Here is a 17,146-nt window from a genome sequence, read left to right on the forward strand (position 1 = left end):
AATAGAGGGGGGGGATATAATTTTAGATATAGATATAGTACGGGCATGCCCTAGTACTGAAAATTCGGTTAGATTCCAACAACTTTGAAAATTTGACCTTTGTGACCTTCAAAGGTCAAAGGTTGAAGATTCTGAAATTTGTTGGGAAACTTGTATTTCATGATGTATGCGATAATATAAGATCATCTACAACATTTCACCCTATCAGGAAGTGAACAATGTAATAAAACCATCAAAAATCGACTTTTCTAAATTTTGTGACCTTGTGACCTTGACCTTGGGGCGAAAATGAAAAATCGCGCTCCATGGGGCTAGACACATGACATTGGCCTAACCAAATACCGAAACCCCTGTCAGATTCCACCAACTCCCTCGAAGAAGATGTAGCTTGAACTCGATTACCCCCTAAAAAGACATCTTTTTTGGGCGTGGCTCCGCCCACAATGGACGCAATACGCCCACTCTAGGCAGGACACAACTCGATCATGAGATCAACCTCCCACCCAAGTTTTATCAAGATCGGATGATATCATCGGGTAGTTATGCTGCGGACAGACAGACAGACACAACACACACACCCATGATGAATATAGTGGTCACTCTGTTTGATAACTCGTGAACCAATATATATGTTGCTAATCTCATAAAGGTTGTAATGATAGTATTTAAACCTTTATGGCAAACATTTTATTTTCATATTGTTCTTTTAATTATTTCCCGTGTTATTACCTCCACCACCGAAGGTGGACAGAGGTTATATTTTTACCCCCGTTTGTCTGTGTCTGTTTTTGTCGGTCTGTCTGTCTGTTTGCCTGTGTTTGTTTTTCTGTGGACAGGATATCTCAAAAAGTTGCGAATAGATCCGGACGAAATTTGGTGGACAGGTTGGGTGTGTGACAAGGACGAAATTCTTAGTTTTTGGTGTAGATCCAGGTCCGGATCCTGGTACTATAATTTTTTAAAAGTGATTCTTCACCATTGAGTGAGAGTTAAAACTATATAAAAAAAATAAAAAATAACCACCTTTAGAGGCCATTTTTCCCCGCAAAGCGGGGGTTGGCCTTTTTCGGGAACCGTGGTTGTTGTTTTTTGGTCCCCTTTTTGAAGCAATGTTTTACGGCCGGATGCCCTTCCTGACGCCAACCCTTTTTGTCGCCTTTTTACGACAAACAGGGAATTACCAGTGAACTGGTACTCAATTAGCCGACCTCGGAAGGATGACAGGCTGAGTCAACCCCCCTGGCGTTAATTCAGCGATCGACCGGGATTCGAACCCAGGATCCTAGGATCCTAAGCTGGCACCCTAGCCGCTAGCCCAACACCAGGGTTTTACCTGGTAAAAGTTAGAACTATATATATATAGACTATATATAGCACATATAGACTATATATATATAAAAGAGTTAAAACTATATATAGCACAATATCTCATAAACTTGTGGACAGATTTGGATGAAACTTCATGGATGAGTTGGATATGTGACAAGCCGATTAGATTTTGGAGGTCCAGATCCAGATCCGGTCTATCGGTGGGATATAAAACATAAACTGTTTAGCCGAGCAGAGGCGTGTGCTCTACCGAGTGCTGTGGCTAGTTTTGTCTGTAATCAGTTATTTTAATTATTTCCCTTCTTCCCATCAGCCTGTGAAAGCTTTTACATAAATTTTTGGTGGCATAATGGTTCAATCATCCGTTCTGACTGTAGGAAGTCGAGGGTTAAAACCCCAGAAGGGGATCACACCAAAGACTTTAAAAATGGTACCTGATGCTTCCTTGCTTGATCAGCATTTGTAAGGATAGAGCACGGGCAAACAATAAAAGTTTGGCAATCATAGCACAGGCTTTGAGAGGCCCAATGGCCTCCACCTGAGTTGATGCTCCCTATATTGGCCTCGAGATTTTTTACAAGTTGCTTTTTGAAAGCCTTTTTTTAGTGTTAAGTGTCCTTTGTAATTGCTTTTGTGTATTTTTCCCTTTGTAGTGTGCAGAAGGTCACAGCAGTATTTATTTATTTATTTATTTATTTATTTATTTTTGAAACAAACATTCAATTTTATCAAGCGCAGTACTGTTTGTTGGTCTGTTTGCTTCAGAAATTAGCAAACTCGTCATGAAGAGCTTGGTGGTGCTCTCAAACAAATGTGTAGTCTTTGTCTTCATGTTTGATACCACATAAAGAAGGTAAATGCAGGATCAGGCCCATCATGCCCACACGCAACAGTGTAGTTTGTGGCAGTGATATTTGCCACCTTTTTCTGGACAAAGCTACGTAACGTTTTAACCATTTACATGTAGAAGAGCTGTTGAATGGGATTTGTGCACCAGTAAATAACTATCCTGCCAGTTTCCATGACTAACCCCCTTTAGCTTTTTATACCACCTCAAATGAAATCGCCGTATGATCATGCTTTTGGTTTGTCTGTCCGCTGTCTGTGCATCCGTGATAGGTTTTCGTTACCACGATAACTGAAGAATGGCTGAAAGGATCTAAGTCAAACTTGGTACAAGGACAGTAGTATATATATAATGATGTAAAGATAAACTGATTAGATTATGGGGTCAAGAGGTCGGAGTCCGTAATAGGTTTTCCTTACCTCGATAACTTAACAGCTGAAGGGAAACGAGTCAAACTTGGTACAAGTGCATATAGTGATTTAAAGATAAACAGATGAGATTATGGGGTTAAGAGGTCAAAGGTGAGATGTCATGTTAGGTAAAAATTCTGTTACTGAGCTAACTTGTGAATCAGTAATGGGATTTGGACCAAACTTGGTACATTATGATGCAAAGATGAACTAATTCGATTTCTGTGTCAGAGGTCAGAGGTCATGTCAGGTAAAATGTGACACTTTAAGAATAGCTAAATTGTTTCAAATCAAACTTGATACAAGTATGTATAATGATGTAATAATGTGGGTGAAGGCATATCGGTTGACATCATGTCGATCGCATGTAGATCGTGTAATGATGTCGGTTGACATCATGATGTCAGAGTGCCGTTTGAGTGAGCAAATGCAGCTTGTTAAAAGTGGTCTTTTCTTTTTTAGTGATCCTGATGGTGTAATTTGCAAGAGCCTGTATGGATTCGTTAATCTGTGCGTTTGCATTCAAGTCATACCGAGAGCTCCTCAAGAGCTCATACATCTGTTCCCGATTTGCATTAGCTCTGCAGCAAAGTTGAGGTGTCACCTGTAAATAGGTACAAAACATTTCAATCCAAGCAACTCATGAAGATTGTGTAATGATGTCGGCCTCAAACTTTTACCTTTGCAAAGGGGTTGCTGTTCTGGGTATTATTATTATTGGGTAATTATTTAGCGTCATTTAATATTAGGACAGGTAATTATCTTGTTGTGCCTGTAAGATAAGATCAATAATATAATTGCAAGAGCAGCAATTCATCCCTCAGCGCCACAATTATTTTATAATCTATTACCATAACTGTTAAGTTACATTTACAAAATAGCCGCTAATTAAAAAAGAAATCTCAAAGCTAGAAGGGATGCACTGACCCAGGTTTGAATGTATTAGACATTGATAATAAGGTCAGTTTGGTTACCATTCAATCTGCCTCTCCAGGTTTTCGTTTGTTTTCCTCATCAGTGCCTGGGTGTCATCCAGCCAGTCCTGTGGCTCTGAAGAGAAGACGTCAAACAACAGTGCCTTCCAGGTGTGTTTACAAATGAGGATTCCAATTACAGAGACATGATGTGAAAGAACAACAACAACATGCATTTTAAAAGGCCATTTTCCCTGCTAGAGCGGAGGTTAGCCTTGCGGTCCCCATGACAATCTTCTCCATTTTGCCCTATTTTCTGCATCTCTCCTTGTTAACCCCCTTGCCCGCATTTCTTCTTCCACCATCTTTAGCCAAGTCTTTCTCGGTCTTCCCCGTCTTCTACTTCCTTCTACATTCATTTCCATCACTCTTCTCAACAAGTCACTTTCATCCTTCCTCAACACATGACCAAACCATCTCAACCTGTGCCTCTTCACAGCATCAATCACAGGCTCTATTCCCATCATCTTTCGCAATTCATCATTTGTCTTCCTCTCTCTCAACGATACTCCGCACATCCGTCGAACCATCCGTCGAACCATCCGTCGATGTGAAAGAACAGGAGTGGGCTTAAATACATTCCAACACCAAAATGCTAATTTCCACAAAATAACACACAATATCCCATGCAGAATACACTTGTCATAACGAATATGCACCCCTCTATGCTCAAAGGCAAAATTTATAGTCCAGCAACTTTTTGACCCAGAAATAAAGAATAAACTGGTTTTTTTTTTATGCCTCTGCCCATGAAGGTGGCCGGAGGCATTATGTTTTCGGGTTGTCTGTATGTCCGTACGGGCTAAACCTCGTTTTTCTCAGCAACCACATGTCCGATTGAGACTAAACTTTCAGGGTAGGAGTGACACCCATGCAGAATGTTTTTGTCATAGTTCACGTTGCATGGCAACCATCTTGGAATAAACGCAAAAAATTAAAAAAATATTTATCCGAAACCGCTGAATGGAAAAATTTAAAACTTGGCACATTGTCAAGTACTCCCAACGGGGAACAAAAGCATGATAATGATTACATTGTGGTGGGCACAAGGGGCAATAATTCCGCGCACCAGTGGGTGACGCGAGCGCCCAGGCGGGGACCGATGGCACATGCCCCACCCTTCGACCGATCGGCCACGCCCGGGGACTAGGCGTGGCCTCGGCACATATATGCAGGCTCTAAGCTCGAGCCCGCTCAGTGCTGCAGTTCGAGCTTTCGAAATAAAGACTTTTGTTTTAACAAACGCGTTGTGGCCTACCTCTTTGGCAAGCAAGTTGTGTGTGTGCAGCACCACACTTCACTGGTGACCCCGATTGGTTCAGCCGTCGCTGACCACTGAACGCGCCATGGCCACCAACGCCGTCGCAGTAAAACTCCCAGAGTTTTGGGAAGCACAGGCCGACGTGTGGTTCGTGCAGGCCGAAGCTCAATTTCAACTTCGAGGCATAACGGCGGACGAGACCCGTTACTACCACGTGGTCGCCTCCCTCGGGCCCAGCACTGCCGCCCGAGTCGTGTCCATCCTGCGGCACCCGCCGGTCGACCACAAGTATGAGGCACTCAAGCGTCTCCTCATCGCCACGTTCGGCCTCACGGAGATCGAACGGGCCGACCGCCTCCTGGACCTTCCCGAACTCGGCGACACACGACCATCCGTGCGGATGGATTTTATGCTGTCGCTGCTGGGTGACCAAGCCCCGGATTTCTTATTCCGGGTGCTTTTCCTACGCCAGCTACCTCTACAGGTACGCCTCGCGCTGGCCGGTTCCGAAATAAAGGAACCCCGGGCCCTGGCCGTAGAGGCCGACTTTTTTGCGGCTTGCGACACGCGGTCGAGTTACGGTGCTGCCGTCGTGGATCCCGGGGCAGAGGCTACAGCGTCCCTCGTGGCCGCTGCCATGCCCCACCCACCACCAACGCTGCCGAGAACACCGCGGCCACCGCCCCCGCCGCCGCAAGCCTGGTGCTCTTACCACGCCAGGTTCGGCCACAAGGCTAGGACGCGTCGCCCGCCATGCTCTTTTCACAAGTCGGGAAACGACCGGGTCGGCGCTCATTAGCGGCCCTATGCGTCGGCCATGCCGGCAGCCTCCTGTTCATTACGGACACCTTGCCCGGGCGCCGTTTCCTCTGCGATACAGGAGCGCAGGTAAGCGTCATCCCCGCCTCCACGTCCGACAAGCGGGCCGGGGCCCCGCGTTGCTTGCCGACAACGGTACACCCATCCGCACATTCGGGAAGCGCTGCCTCTCCCTGCCTTTCGGAGGGCAGCGCTTTCAATGGTCGTTCGTGACCGCCAGCGTGCCAATGGCATTGCTTGGTGCGGACTTCCTATGTGCGAATGGGTTGTTGGTCGATGTGAAGCGCAGACGGCTTGTCCAGGCCGAAACCTTTAGCTCGCTCGCTTTTTCGCTGAGCGGCTCGTTGAGCGGCTCACTGAGCGGCTTGCCAAGCGGCTTGCTGGAAGGTTCCGTCCCGGCGAGTTTAGTTTGCACGCTTCTGGCAGCGGACGACTTTACCCGCCTCCTCGCCAGTTTCCCGGCCCTCACGCGGCCCACCTTCTCAGCGGTGGCCGTTAAACACGGGGTGGAGCATCACATCCCCACGGTCGGGCCGCCGGTCTATGCCCGGGCACGCTGACTCGAGCCCACGAAGCTCGCCGTGGCGAAAGCGGAGTTCGCCACGCTGGAGCGGCTGGGGATCGTACGGCGCTCCAACAGCGCTTGGGCTTCTCCGCTGCACATCGTGCCGAAGCCCGGCGGGGGACGGCGGCCGTGCGGGGACTACCGCCGGCTCAACGATGCCACCACCCCCGACCGCTACCCGGTCCCACACATTCAGGATTTTTCCGCCCGGTTGTCCAACACGACCGTGTTTTCTAAGGTGGACCTCATCCGGGGCTACCATCAGGTCCCCGTCCAACCGGACGACGTCCCGAAGACGGCCGTCATCACCCCCTTTCGGCCTCTTCAAATTCCTAAGGATGCCCTTAGGGTTGAAGAATGCGGCTCAGGCATTCCAGCAGCTTATGAATAGCGTCTTGCGCGATTTACCTTTCCTGTTTGTCTACCTGGACGACATCCTAGTCGCGAGCGCGTCCCGGGAGGAGCACCTGCTCCACCTCCGCACGCTTTTTGAATGCCTGGGCCAGCATGGCCTAATCATCAACCCCGCCAAGTGCCGTTTCGGCGTCGCCACCATCGACTTCTTGGGGCACTGCATCACCGAGCACGGGGCCGTCCCTTTACCGGCCAAGGTGGAGGCGGTCAGGGATTTCCCGCGGCCCCACACGATCAAGGGGCTCCAGGAGTTCCTGGGCATGGTAAACTTTTACCATCGCTTCGTGCCCCACGTCGCCCGGATCCTCTGCCCCTTGCACGAGGCCCTTCGGGGCAAGCCAGGCAAAGGTGACATCGCATGGTCGGAACCGATGGCCGTGGCGTTTGCGGGCGCAAAGCTGGCTCTGGCCGACGCCACCACGCTGGCGCACCCGGCGCCCGATGCACCGATCGCCCTCACCACCGACGCATCGGACTACGCGGTGGGCGCGGTGCACGAGCAATGGGTGCGTGGTGCTTGGCAACCGCTGGCGTTTTTCAGCCGGCAGCTACGCCCGCACGAACGCCGCTATAGCACCTTTGGACCGCGAGTTGCTCGGGCTCCACCTGGCGGTCCGACACTTCCACCATCTGCTGGAGGGCCGCCTGTTCACGGCCTTCGTTGACCACAAGCCCCTTGTGTTCGCGATGGCCAAGGTCGCCGAGCCATGGTCGGCACGGCAGCAGCGCCACCTCTCTGCCATGTCCGAGTACACGACGGACATCCGTCACGTGGCGGGTAAGGACAACCCGGTGGCGGATTGCCTTTCCCGGTCCGGCGTGCACGCGGTCCACCTCGGGGTCGACTATGCCCGGATGGTGGAGGCCCAGACCGCCGACCCCGGCGTCCAGGCCTTGCGGACCGCCGTCATGGGCCTCCGCATCACCGAGGTGCCGTTCGACGCCGCGGGCACGGCCCTCCTATGCGACGTCTCCCTCGGCCGGCCTTGCCCCATCGTGCCCGCTGGCTGGCAGCGCCCAGTGTTCGACCCCATCCACGGCCTGTCCCACCCTGCTGCGAGGGCATCCCAGAAACTCGTCTGGGCGAAGTTCATCTGGCATGGCCTCAGGAAGGACGTCCGCGACTGGGCCAGGACGTGCCTCGCGTGCCAGCGCGCAAAGGTCCACCGCCACACCCAGGCACCGTTGGCCCCGTTTACGGTGCCCGAGCGGCGGTTCGACCACGTGCACGTCGACTTGGTGGGACCTCTGCCCTCCTCGCGAGGGTTCATCCACCTCCTCACCATGGTTGACCGCACCACACGGTGGCCGGATGCCGTCCCATTGGTGGCGACGTCTGCGGCTGAGGTGGCGCAAGCCTTTATCGCCACTTGGGTTGCCCGGTTTGGTGCCCCCTCGGACATCTCGTCCGACCGCGGTCCCCAGTTCACCTCGGAGCTCTGGGCCGCGGTGGCGTAAGGGCTCGAGGTGAAACTACACCGCACCACGGCCTACCACCCCCAGGCCAATGGCCTGTGCGAGCGCTTTCATCGCTCCATGAAGGCCGCGCTCCGGGCCAGCCTCTGCGACGGCGGCTGGGTCGACAGACTCCCCTGGGTCCTGCTGGGCCTCAGGACGGCGCCAAGGATGACCTGCGCGCGTCCTCGGCGGAGCTGGTCTTCGGGGCAACCACTGCGGGTACCGGGTGAATTTATCACCGACTCCACGGCTCCTTGGTCCGCGGCGCAACAGCGCTCCGCCCTTCAGGAGACCGCCCGGAGGTACGCCCTGGTGCCAACGGCACACCACGGTTGCCCGCCTTCCCACGTCGCCCCGGAGCTTCACACGGCAAAGTACGTGTTCATCCGGCACGACGCCCACCGGGCACCGCTACGGCCCCCGTACGACGGGCCCTTCCACGTGCTGGAGACCGGGGACAAATTTTTCACATTCGACATCGGCGGTGCCCCGGATCGCATTTCCGTGGACCGCCTCAAGCCGGCCCACCTCGATCCGGACCACCCCCCGCCAGCAGCTCTGCCTCCGCGTCGAGGCCGCCCCCCGGCGGTCGGAACCCCGGCACCCCCCAGCCCCGCCGGCCCGCTACCCCCCAGCCCTGCACCCATCGCCAGGGGGCGTTTCGGCCGGGTCATCCGGCTGCCCCGCAAACTCACCCTTCAGGTGCGCGGGAATTCTGGGGGGGCGCGTGTGGCGAGCACAAGGGGCAATAATTCCGCGCACCAGTGGGTGGCGCGAGCGCCCAGGCGGGGACCGATGGCACATGCCCCGCCCTTCGACCGATCGGCCACGCCCGGGGACTAGGCGTGGCCTCACACATATATGCGGGCTCTAAGCTCGAGCCCACTCAGTGCTGCAGTTCGAGCTTTCGAAATAAAGACTCTTTTGTTTTAACAAACGCGTTGTGGCCTACCTCTTTGGCAAGCAAGTTGTGTGTGCGCAGCACCACACTTCAACATCACAGGTGAAGTGGTATATCAGCCAAAAATGTTTTCATCAAATTCCTTATCCTAAATATCTGAAATTGCATGCACATGATCTATGACCCATTTGTCTTGAAATATTAAATATATGACATCATAGGTCACATGGTTTGGCAGCCATATTGGATTTAACCTAAAACCTTTAAAAATATCTTCTCCCAAACCACCCAATCGATGGACTCGAAACTTTACTTGTGTCATTGACTAGACATGGCAATTAAAAGATTATCACGAAAACATCATTGGTCACATGGTGTGGCAGCCATATTGGATTGTAGGAAAATATTAAATAATTTTATCTATGAAACCACCTACCCTATTGATGCGAAATTTTATAAATATCATCTAACACCTTTGTTGCCTGTAGTTTGAAAATTAAGGCATCGTAGGTCATGTGGTTTGACAGCCATCTTGGATAGAAAAATGAACCTTATCCAATCAACACAAAACTTCACAAACGTGATCCCCTACCAATACATATGCAGAGTGTACATTTTTAAGGTCATATGTCACGTGGTGTGGCAGCCATAATAGCTTGAAAGCCGATATTTTTAAAAATCCTTTCTCTGAAACCGCTTCACCGATCGAGGTGAAGCTTGTCATGACTGGTGAAAATGTGATACTTGAAAACAGCTGAAGGGATTGAAATCAAACTTGTTTATTTTTAGGACAGTGAACGAGGGCATCTACCCATTGTGAGACTATGTGGAGGCATATTGGCGACAGTCACATTGCTCTCGTTTTTTTTTTTTTACTTCAGCCACCAAAGTTATGTTTTCATATCTGTCTGTCTATCTTTGAGCGGGATTATTTTTTTTTTTTTTTTTTTTTTTTTGTATACTGAATCGAGGCTCGTGAAAGAGCTAACATTTATTTCACAAACAAATCAACCAGACAAACAAAATATATAAAAAGAGGGAGTGGAAGACAAGATGGGGAGAGAAGGGGAAGCACACAAACATAACATTTGAGAGAAGGGAGATGTGTGGGAGGGAGAGGGCTTGGGGGGAGGAGGCGTGGGAGAAGTATAAAACACAAGGACTTCCAGGACAGAAGTTGGTATTTCCAAGAAGTGGATTTGGGGTGAAATTAGCGGGGGTAGAAAAGATCAAGGTTTTGGATGGGGGAAGATAAGAGATGGTGGTGAACAACTGTTTTAAAGACCTGGAGGGTGGAGTGGGATTGAAGAGAGTGAGGGAGTTTGTTCCAGAGGTGGGCAAAAAGAGGAATGAAGGAGTGAAGGTGAGCAGAGAGTCTTGATTTTGGCAGTTTAACCATAAGAGGGTTGCAGGCAGATCTTGTACGACCTGTAGGAATATTTGGGGGACAGAGCCCAGAGAGAGCTGGGGGGGGGCAAGGCCAGAGAGGAGTCGGTAGAAGACGGAAAGACCACCAACCTGCCTGCGGTGAGTGAGAGGCCCTTGGAGATAGCTTCATCACGGGAGATTCCAATGATTCTGAACGCTTTGGTTTCAACAGCGTGAAGACGAGCTAGGTGTGAGGCAGGAGCACCAGCCCAGAGGGGGGAGCAGTATTCCATTGAGCTGCGTATGAAAACCTTGTATGTGGTGAGGCGCTCAGGTGTGCCAAGGAAGGACTTCGCACGATGGAGGATGCCCAGTCGGCGACTGGCTTTGGAGGCCAGATTTGAAATGTGGTTTTCCCAGGAAAGATAATGGCAGATAGTGAGACCCAAAAGCTTGAGTGACAGAACTTCTTGGAGAGGATTATTCAGAAAGTGGATGGGAGGGTTGTCCAGTCGGTCTTTTCGGAGAGACATCGTAAGAGTGCGAGATTTGTCAGGATTGAAAGACATGTTCCACTTGTTTGCCCAGCCTGTCATTTTGTCCAGGTCTGCAGAGAGTGAGGAGGCTGCAGACTGCCGATCTGAGGGATGAGGAATGGAGCGACATAGAGTAGAGTCATCAGCAAAGAGATAGAGAGGATTTTCAAGAGAGTCAGAGAGATCATTGATGAAGACCAGAAAAAGCACAAGGCCCAGAACACTGCCTTGGGGAACTCCAGCCTGAACAGGAAGAGGAGATGAGAGAAACCCATTGAGGGCCACACGTTGACTACAACTAGAGAGGAAGTCCGCCAGCCATGCGTGGAGATTTCCATGGATACCAAAGGAGGAGAGTTTGGTGAGCAGAGCGGGGTGCCAGACCGTATCATAGGCACGTTATATGTCAAGGGAGACGGCTCTAATTTCCTGTTTGGCATTGAGGTTTGACATTTCCTGTTTGGCATCCATTGCTGAGAAAGCAGAAGCAGCATGTCAAGAGTAGAGTGACCAGGTCTGAAAGCAAATTGATGATCAGAGATCAAGCCATTGGAGAAGAGGAAAGATTTCATATCTGAAGCAATGATGGATTCCATGGCTTTGCTGATAATTGGGAGAAGGCTGATTGGTCTGTAGTTGCTAGGATCTGTTTTTGCACCTTTTTTGTGCAAAACAGTGATGTTGGCTGATTTCCAAGCAGATGGCAGATGACCTTGAGCAAAAGAGAGGGTGAAGAGAACAGAGAGAGGGAGTGAAAGAGCGGAAGAACAGGATTTTAGGACCCGTGGGCTGATGCCGTCAGGTCCAGTTGCAGAATCAGAGTCGAGGGTTGACAGTTTTTCCACCTTGTCAGGAGGAAAGGACACAGAGTCCAGGAGCAGCTGGGTATGACTGGGTACGGTGGGTACAGAGAGGGATGGGTTTGGGACACAAGATTTAGAGGCAAACACAGAGCTGAGGCATTCAGCTTTTTCACGTGCGTAGTCAGCCATGTAGCCGTTTGAGGTAAGGGAGGGGATGGAGGGGGAACAAACACCAGAAACAGATTTGACCAGACGCCACCAGGATTTGGAAGAGGGAGACAGATAAGAGAGTTCGGTCTTGAGAACGGAGAGATATTGTTTCCTGGCTCTCCTGAGGGTGGACACACACTTGTTTCGGGCGTTGTGAAAAGAAATGAGATTTCCTTCCGTTGGATTTGCTTTCCAGGAGACGAAAGCAAGTTGTTTCTGGGCAACAGCCTCACCACAAGATTTCGTGTACCATGGATGGGAGGAAGGGTATGACAACTGAAGACGAGATGGGATACATCTGTGCATGAGAGAGAGCAATTTACTTTGGAAGAATTCCCAGGATGAGTTGATGTCAGAGGCGGTAGAGATGGGAGACCAGTCCAGATGATTGATGGCTGCTTGAAGACCGTGCCAGTTGGCTTGAGTGAAATGCCAGACTCGTCGACGCTGACGAGGCTCTCTGAGAATGGTCAGAGAGATGTCCACTTTAACAAGCACATGATCAGATGAGCCGATTGGAGCAGAAGAAATGCAGCAGACATTTTCAGGGAACTTAGTCATAAACAAGTCCAGAAGAGAAGATGCTCCGTTGACTGAGATCCGGGTCGGGAAATTGACAGATTGTGTCAGTCCCAGTGAGTCGCAGAAGTCCTTTGCTGAAGAGCCATGGCTGGTGAGAGAGGTACCCACACCCAACCAACTGGCATGGTGACAATTGAAATCACCACATATGAGGAAGAGAGAGTTGGGATGGGTAGATCGAAGTTGGTCCATTTGATCAGACAGTGAGATGTAGATGGAGTCATCACTGTTTGGTGGACGGTACAACACACATATGAACAAAAGGTGGGAGCGAAGGGGAAGCCGTAGCCAAGGGTATTCCTGGGGGTGAGGTGGAGAGAGGGCAGTGCAGGGCGAGTGAGGAAGAGAGTTTTTTATAAAGATAGCAACCCCACATCCAGGACGAGGATCAGGTCTATCATACCGGAGGAGGGAGTAACCTGGGAGAGATACCAAGACAATCAGGTAGTCTGCCGAGTATTTGCGCCTTTGAGCCATTGCTTCAGATCTGTCAATACAAAAACCCGGAAATAGACTATTTTCATCTCATATCGGCAACTGTTACGTGCTCCTCCCCGTCCCCCTGGTCACGGTGTACCTCCTAGCCCCGAGAGTAGTCACGGCAGAAAAATGTGTTATTCTGTATGTCAAAGATCAATGGTGAAGCCACACCAATTGTTACCAACAAACAAATATTGTATTAAGATCACACAAGAACAACAGTACAACAATAATAGTAATCAAAAGTACAATCAATATGTCCTATGATGGTACCATCAGTTTCGTAACATATAACTCACTGTGCTCCAAGTGAGTGAACCAAGAACATTCCCAATGTCTCTTTCCCGGCTTCAAACCCAAAGTTGATTCGCTCCAGCGATCGTCAGAACGATGTCCAATCGAGACCAGAATCCCGTTCGAATGATAGGCACAGTCACGCGGCCAAAGCTGCGTAAAGGCGACTGGGAAATCCAAAGGCGCCCTCCAGGCGACTGGGAAATCACCCACTCGGGTATGGACGTTCCACAGCTCAAAGTCGGCGACACGCAGATTTTCCAATCAAAAGCCACGTTACACACACCCACACCAGATACGTCTGAATCCGGTGAAAACGGCTGAAGCGAAGCAAAGAAACCTTGCTCGACGCGCAAAGGCTGAAGCGAAGCAAAGAAACCTTGCTCGCCGCGCAAAGGCTGAAGCGAAGCAAAGAAACCTTGCTCGACGCGCAAAGGCTGAAGCGAAGCAAAGAAACCTTGCTCGACGCGCAAAGGCTGAAGCGAAGCAAAGAAACCTTGCTCGACGCACAATGTGCGCGAGTCAAAATGGCCGACGGCCCGTTCTCGAGACGTAACGGCCCGACGATGATTCTCTCCGGAATCGATTGCAAAACCTGACACGCAGGTTAATCTGTCACAGCGATAACCACTCTGTCGCAGGATCCCTTTCCTGGGAAACCCAAAGTTCACTCGTGACTCTTGCTCGCCAACGTTCGCTCCAGACCGCAAAGCAACTATGCTTCTTGTCCGACTCCACTCGCTCCGCCTTCTTTTTTTCTTCTTCCTCTTCGTCGTCCTCCGGTTCCCGATCCGGTTTCCTGTTTCTTTTAACTCTAACTTTTTCACCTTTTGAAAACAGTTCCTAAACAATAAACCTTTTGAAAACAATGATAGTACATGGAATCAGAAATATTTGCAGTGGATGAAAACCACAACAACGGAAGTGACGAATCCGTAACAGCAACACATCGAAAAGAGCGAGCGAAAACTATAGCCAACTCCACCGGCACAACATTATGTTGTGTGTTCTTGGTATCGGCGAAATGAAAGTTTTGGTAATTTTCCCTTCTCCCAAGGCTACCAAGTTCTCCCAAGGCTTCTTGACCCCCCAGCCCACCCTCCGCGCCACCCTGGGGGGTCGTGACCCACAGGTTGGGAACCCATGATCTACAACCTTACTTATTTACGATGATGCTCTAATGTCTAATAATTTGAACCAAAATATTTGCAAGAAAGTTTTTTTTAAATTATTATTGACTGGTCAGATATTTCGTTAAATATTTCTCTATTTATTCACCAAGAATAGCCCAGACTCAGTGGTGTAATGGTTTGAGTGTGCACTCCGTGGCTCGGAGGTCGGCGGTTCAAACCCCGGCCAAGTCATACCAGAAACTTTGAATGTGGTGCATGCTGCTTCCTTGCTTGGTGTTCTGCAATTAAATGGACAGAGCAGGGACAATTCCCCATCTGTTGGCATCCTGAGGAAATGCCCCGCTAAGTGCGGTGAGAAAAGCGGCACCATTGTTATGATGGCGCTGGTACCCAGAGTATCGCGGGAAGTGACGGTACTTTTCCTAAGTGTGTGTGTGTGTGTGTGTGTGTGTGTGTGTGTGTGTGTGTGTGTGTGTGTGTGTGTGTGTGTGTGTGTGTGTGTGTGTGTGTGTGTGTGTGTGTGTGTGTGTGTAGGTGTGTGTAGGTGTGTGTAGGTGTGTGTAGGTGTGTGTAGGTGTGTGTACGTACGTGTACGTCTCAGACCTTGTATTAAAAAAAGTCCTCCTGGTGGATGTTGCAAAAAAGTCCTCCGGGTGGATGTTGCAAACTTTAAATTATATATATATAAAAATGGCGGTGAAATAGTACGAAATCTGTAGAAGAATATTGAAATGCTGCAATCACAGCCTGAAACAGAGCTTTGTAGTTTCATAAGCAGTGTTCTGCGTTTTTTACAATTGCCAAAATAACTTTGACATGCTTATTTTGGAACAAGGTCATGATTACAGCAAAGGATTGATCAGAAGTTCAGGAATATTTCACTCCATTTTGAAATTAAAGTAGAATGAGAAAAGAAAGCACTATGGTGGCAGATTGTGAGACACATTTATGTGTTTGCAAGTTATATTTTGGTATTGAACATCTCTTTATGCATTTTGAGACTGATTTCAATCTGATTTTTTTTTTCAATTTGAGATCATTCAGAACCACCTTTGGAGGCCATTTTCCCCCGCAGAGCAGGGTTTGGCCTTTTTTAGGTCCCCTTTTTGCTGGTCCCCTTTTTGAAGCAATGTTTTATGGCCGGATGCCCGTCCTGCTGCCAACCCTGTTAGTCGCCTCTTGCAACACACAGGGAATTACCAGTGAACTGGTGCTCAATTTGCCGACCTCTGAAGGATGACAGGCTGAGTCAACCCCCCTGGCGTTAATTCAGTGATCGACCGGGATTCAAACCCATTATCCTAGGATCCCAAGCTGGCACCCTAACCGCTAAGCCAACACCAGGCTTCTGGTGAAATCAAAATATCAGAGTGACATCAAAGCGAAATCAAATTTAATATCTCGGTGCCGTTTGTCACATGCTCACGATGTGTGCGGTGTCACTTTCTTGGTAATCAAAGGGAAGAAAAATACTATCTGTTCCTTCTCCGCTCATATTTTTGTCTTTTAAAAATATGTGACGATTTTGAATCTTAAACTGTATGTTCTATTAAAGACAAAGTAATTTTATGAAAAAAATACACTATTACAAAATTTTCTATCCATTTTGTCCCTGAAGTAATCTTCTACAACTACTTTTTTAACGGCCCCGATTAATCCAACTGTCTTGCAAGGTTAACCGGGGAACGTTTTTAGCCCAAATCTTTCCCATACTGGCAGACAAATCTGACATTTCACTGAAGGTGACAGTAATTTCAAATTTTTCCAGAGTGCCAACGATAACTCGCCTACTCTTCATGAAGGATCCTCTGGGATTTTTAACGTCGACCAATGACCGGTGCCGGGAGAGATGTTCTCCGGCTTAACGTCATTCTGATGGGTACCGCACACATTGATGCCTTGCCCTGCTGGGAAACACCAGGGTGATAGTTAATAAAAGGATCAAGATTCAAACCCGGGCTAGACAGCTGAGGTAAGTGTGCAGCTATCCTAATCTGTCACAGCCTCGGTGAAATCCTAGGTGATTTCACCTTTCTTACCAAAATTATTTTCTTTCACCTTGGCTGTAAGTTTCATTGTTGATATTTTTGAATTTGGTTTGGTCCACGATTTTGATTTCCACATCTTATGTGGAAATGTTGATGCTATTATCGTTAAAAAAAAAAAAAAAAAAAGCCTTATGTTTTATATATATATATGTTGGTATGGATTGAATCTATCTGTTATTCAATTATTTTATACTTGTTTCAGTTGATTTTTGGGATGGGAGAGGAGAGGAAGATGTGTATCGCTTTTGGCTGGTGGTTCTGTCCATTTTCCCACCTTCCTACAGTCCTTGCCAGTTTTGGTCGATGCTACATTCACTTTGGATTTCTTTTCATAAAACGCTTAATGTTTTGCATATTTTTAAATTTTGGTGTGCGTGCAATAGGCAAGAGACAAAGTAACTTCCTCATGTTATCACCTTAATCCACTTCATCCATTATTGTGTTAGGTTCGGCAACAGTTTAACATTGTTTTTAGTGGGGAAGGGGAAGAAGTCCAATTTGCCGATGTAGCAATCTTTTTAAGTCTTGATAGTTCAGAAAATGCTCGAGAATAAAATGTATGGCTTTTAAATGGATTGTATCCTCACTCAATATTATCTTCTCAGCATATCCCTTTGTACACATTTGAGGCGGCCATTTTTTTCCCATAATCATCCCTTTATGTGGGGTACTGCCGTACATCATGATATTGACATTAGCAGTCTATTCCTATTG

The 17,146-nt window shown here is 48.8% G+C and overlaps 2 protein-coding genes across 3 annotated transcripts in view; one reads left to right on the top strand and one right to left on the bottom strand.

Annotated features, from left to right (window-relative positions):
• LOC137430068 (acetyl-CoA carboxylase 1) overlaps positions 1-17,146 on the bottom strand; it is a 763,460-nt gene that overhangs the window by 482,640 nt on the left and 263,674 nt on the right. The gene's annotated exons all lie outside the window — the stretch shown is intronic.
• The window catches only part of C6H12orf43 (chromosome 6 C12orf43 homolog), a 58,664-nt gene that overhangs the window by 26,780 nt on the left and 14,738 nt on the right, over positions 1-17,146 (top strand). For both annotated transcript variants that reach the window (XM_068120579.2, XM_078780155.1), the window contains one exon: positions 3,581-3,671. In XM_068120579.2, the coding sequence (XP_067976680.2) occupies positions 3,581-3,671 (91 nt within the window). The remainder of the gene's footprint in view (positions 1-3,580; positions 3,672-17,146) is intronic.

The sequence above is a fragment of the Myxine glutinosa genome, chromosome 6 (assembly GCF_964187855.1).
Source record: "Myxine glutinosa chromosome 6, kmMyxGlut1.1, whole genome shotgun sequence".
Classification (NCBI taxonomy): Eukaryota; Metazoa; Chordata; class Myxini; order Myxiniformes; family Myxinidae; genus Myxine; species Myxine glutinosa.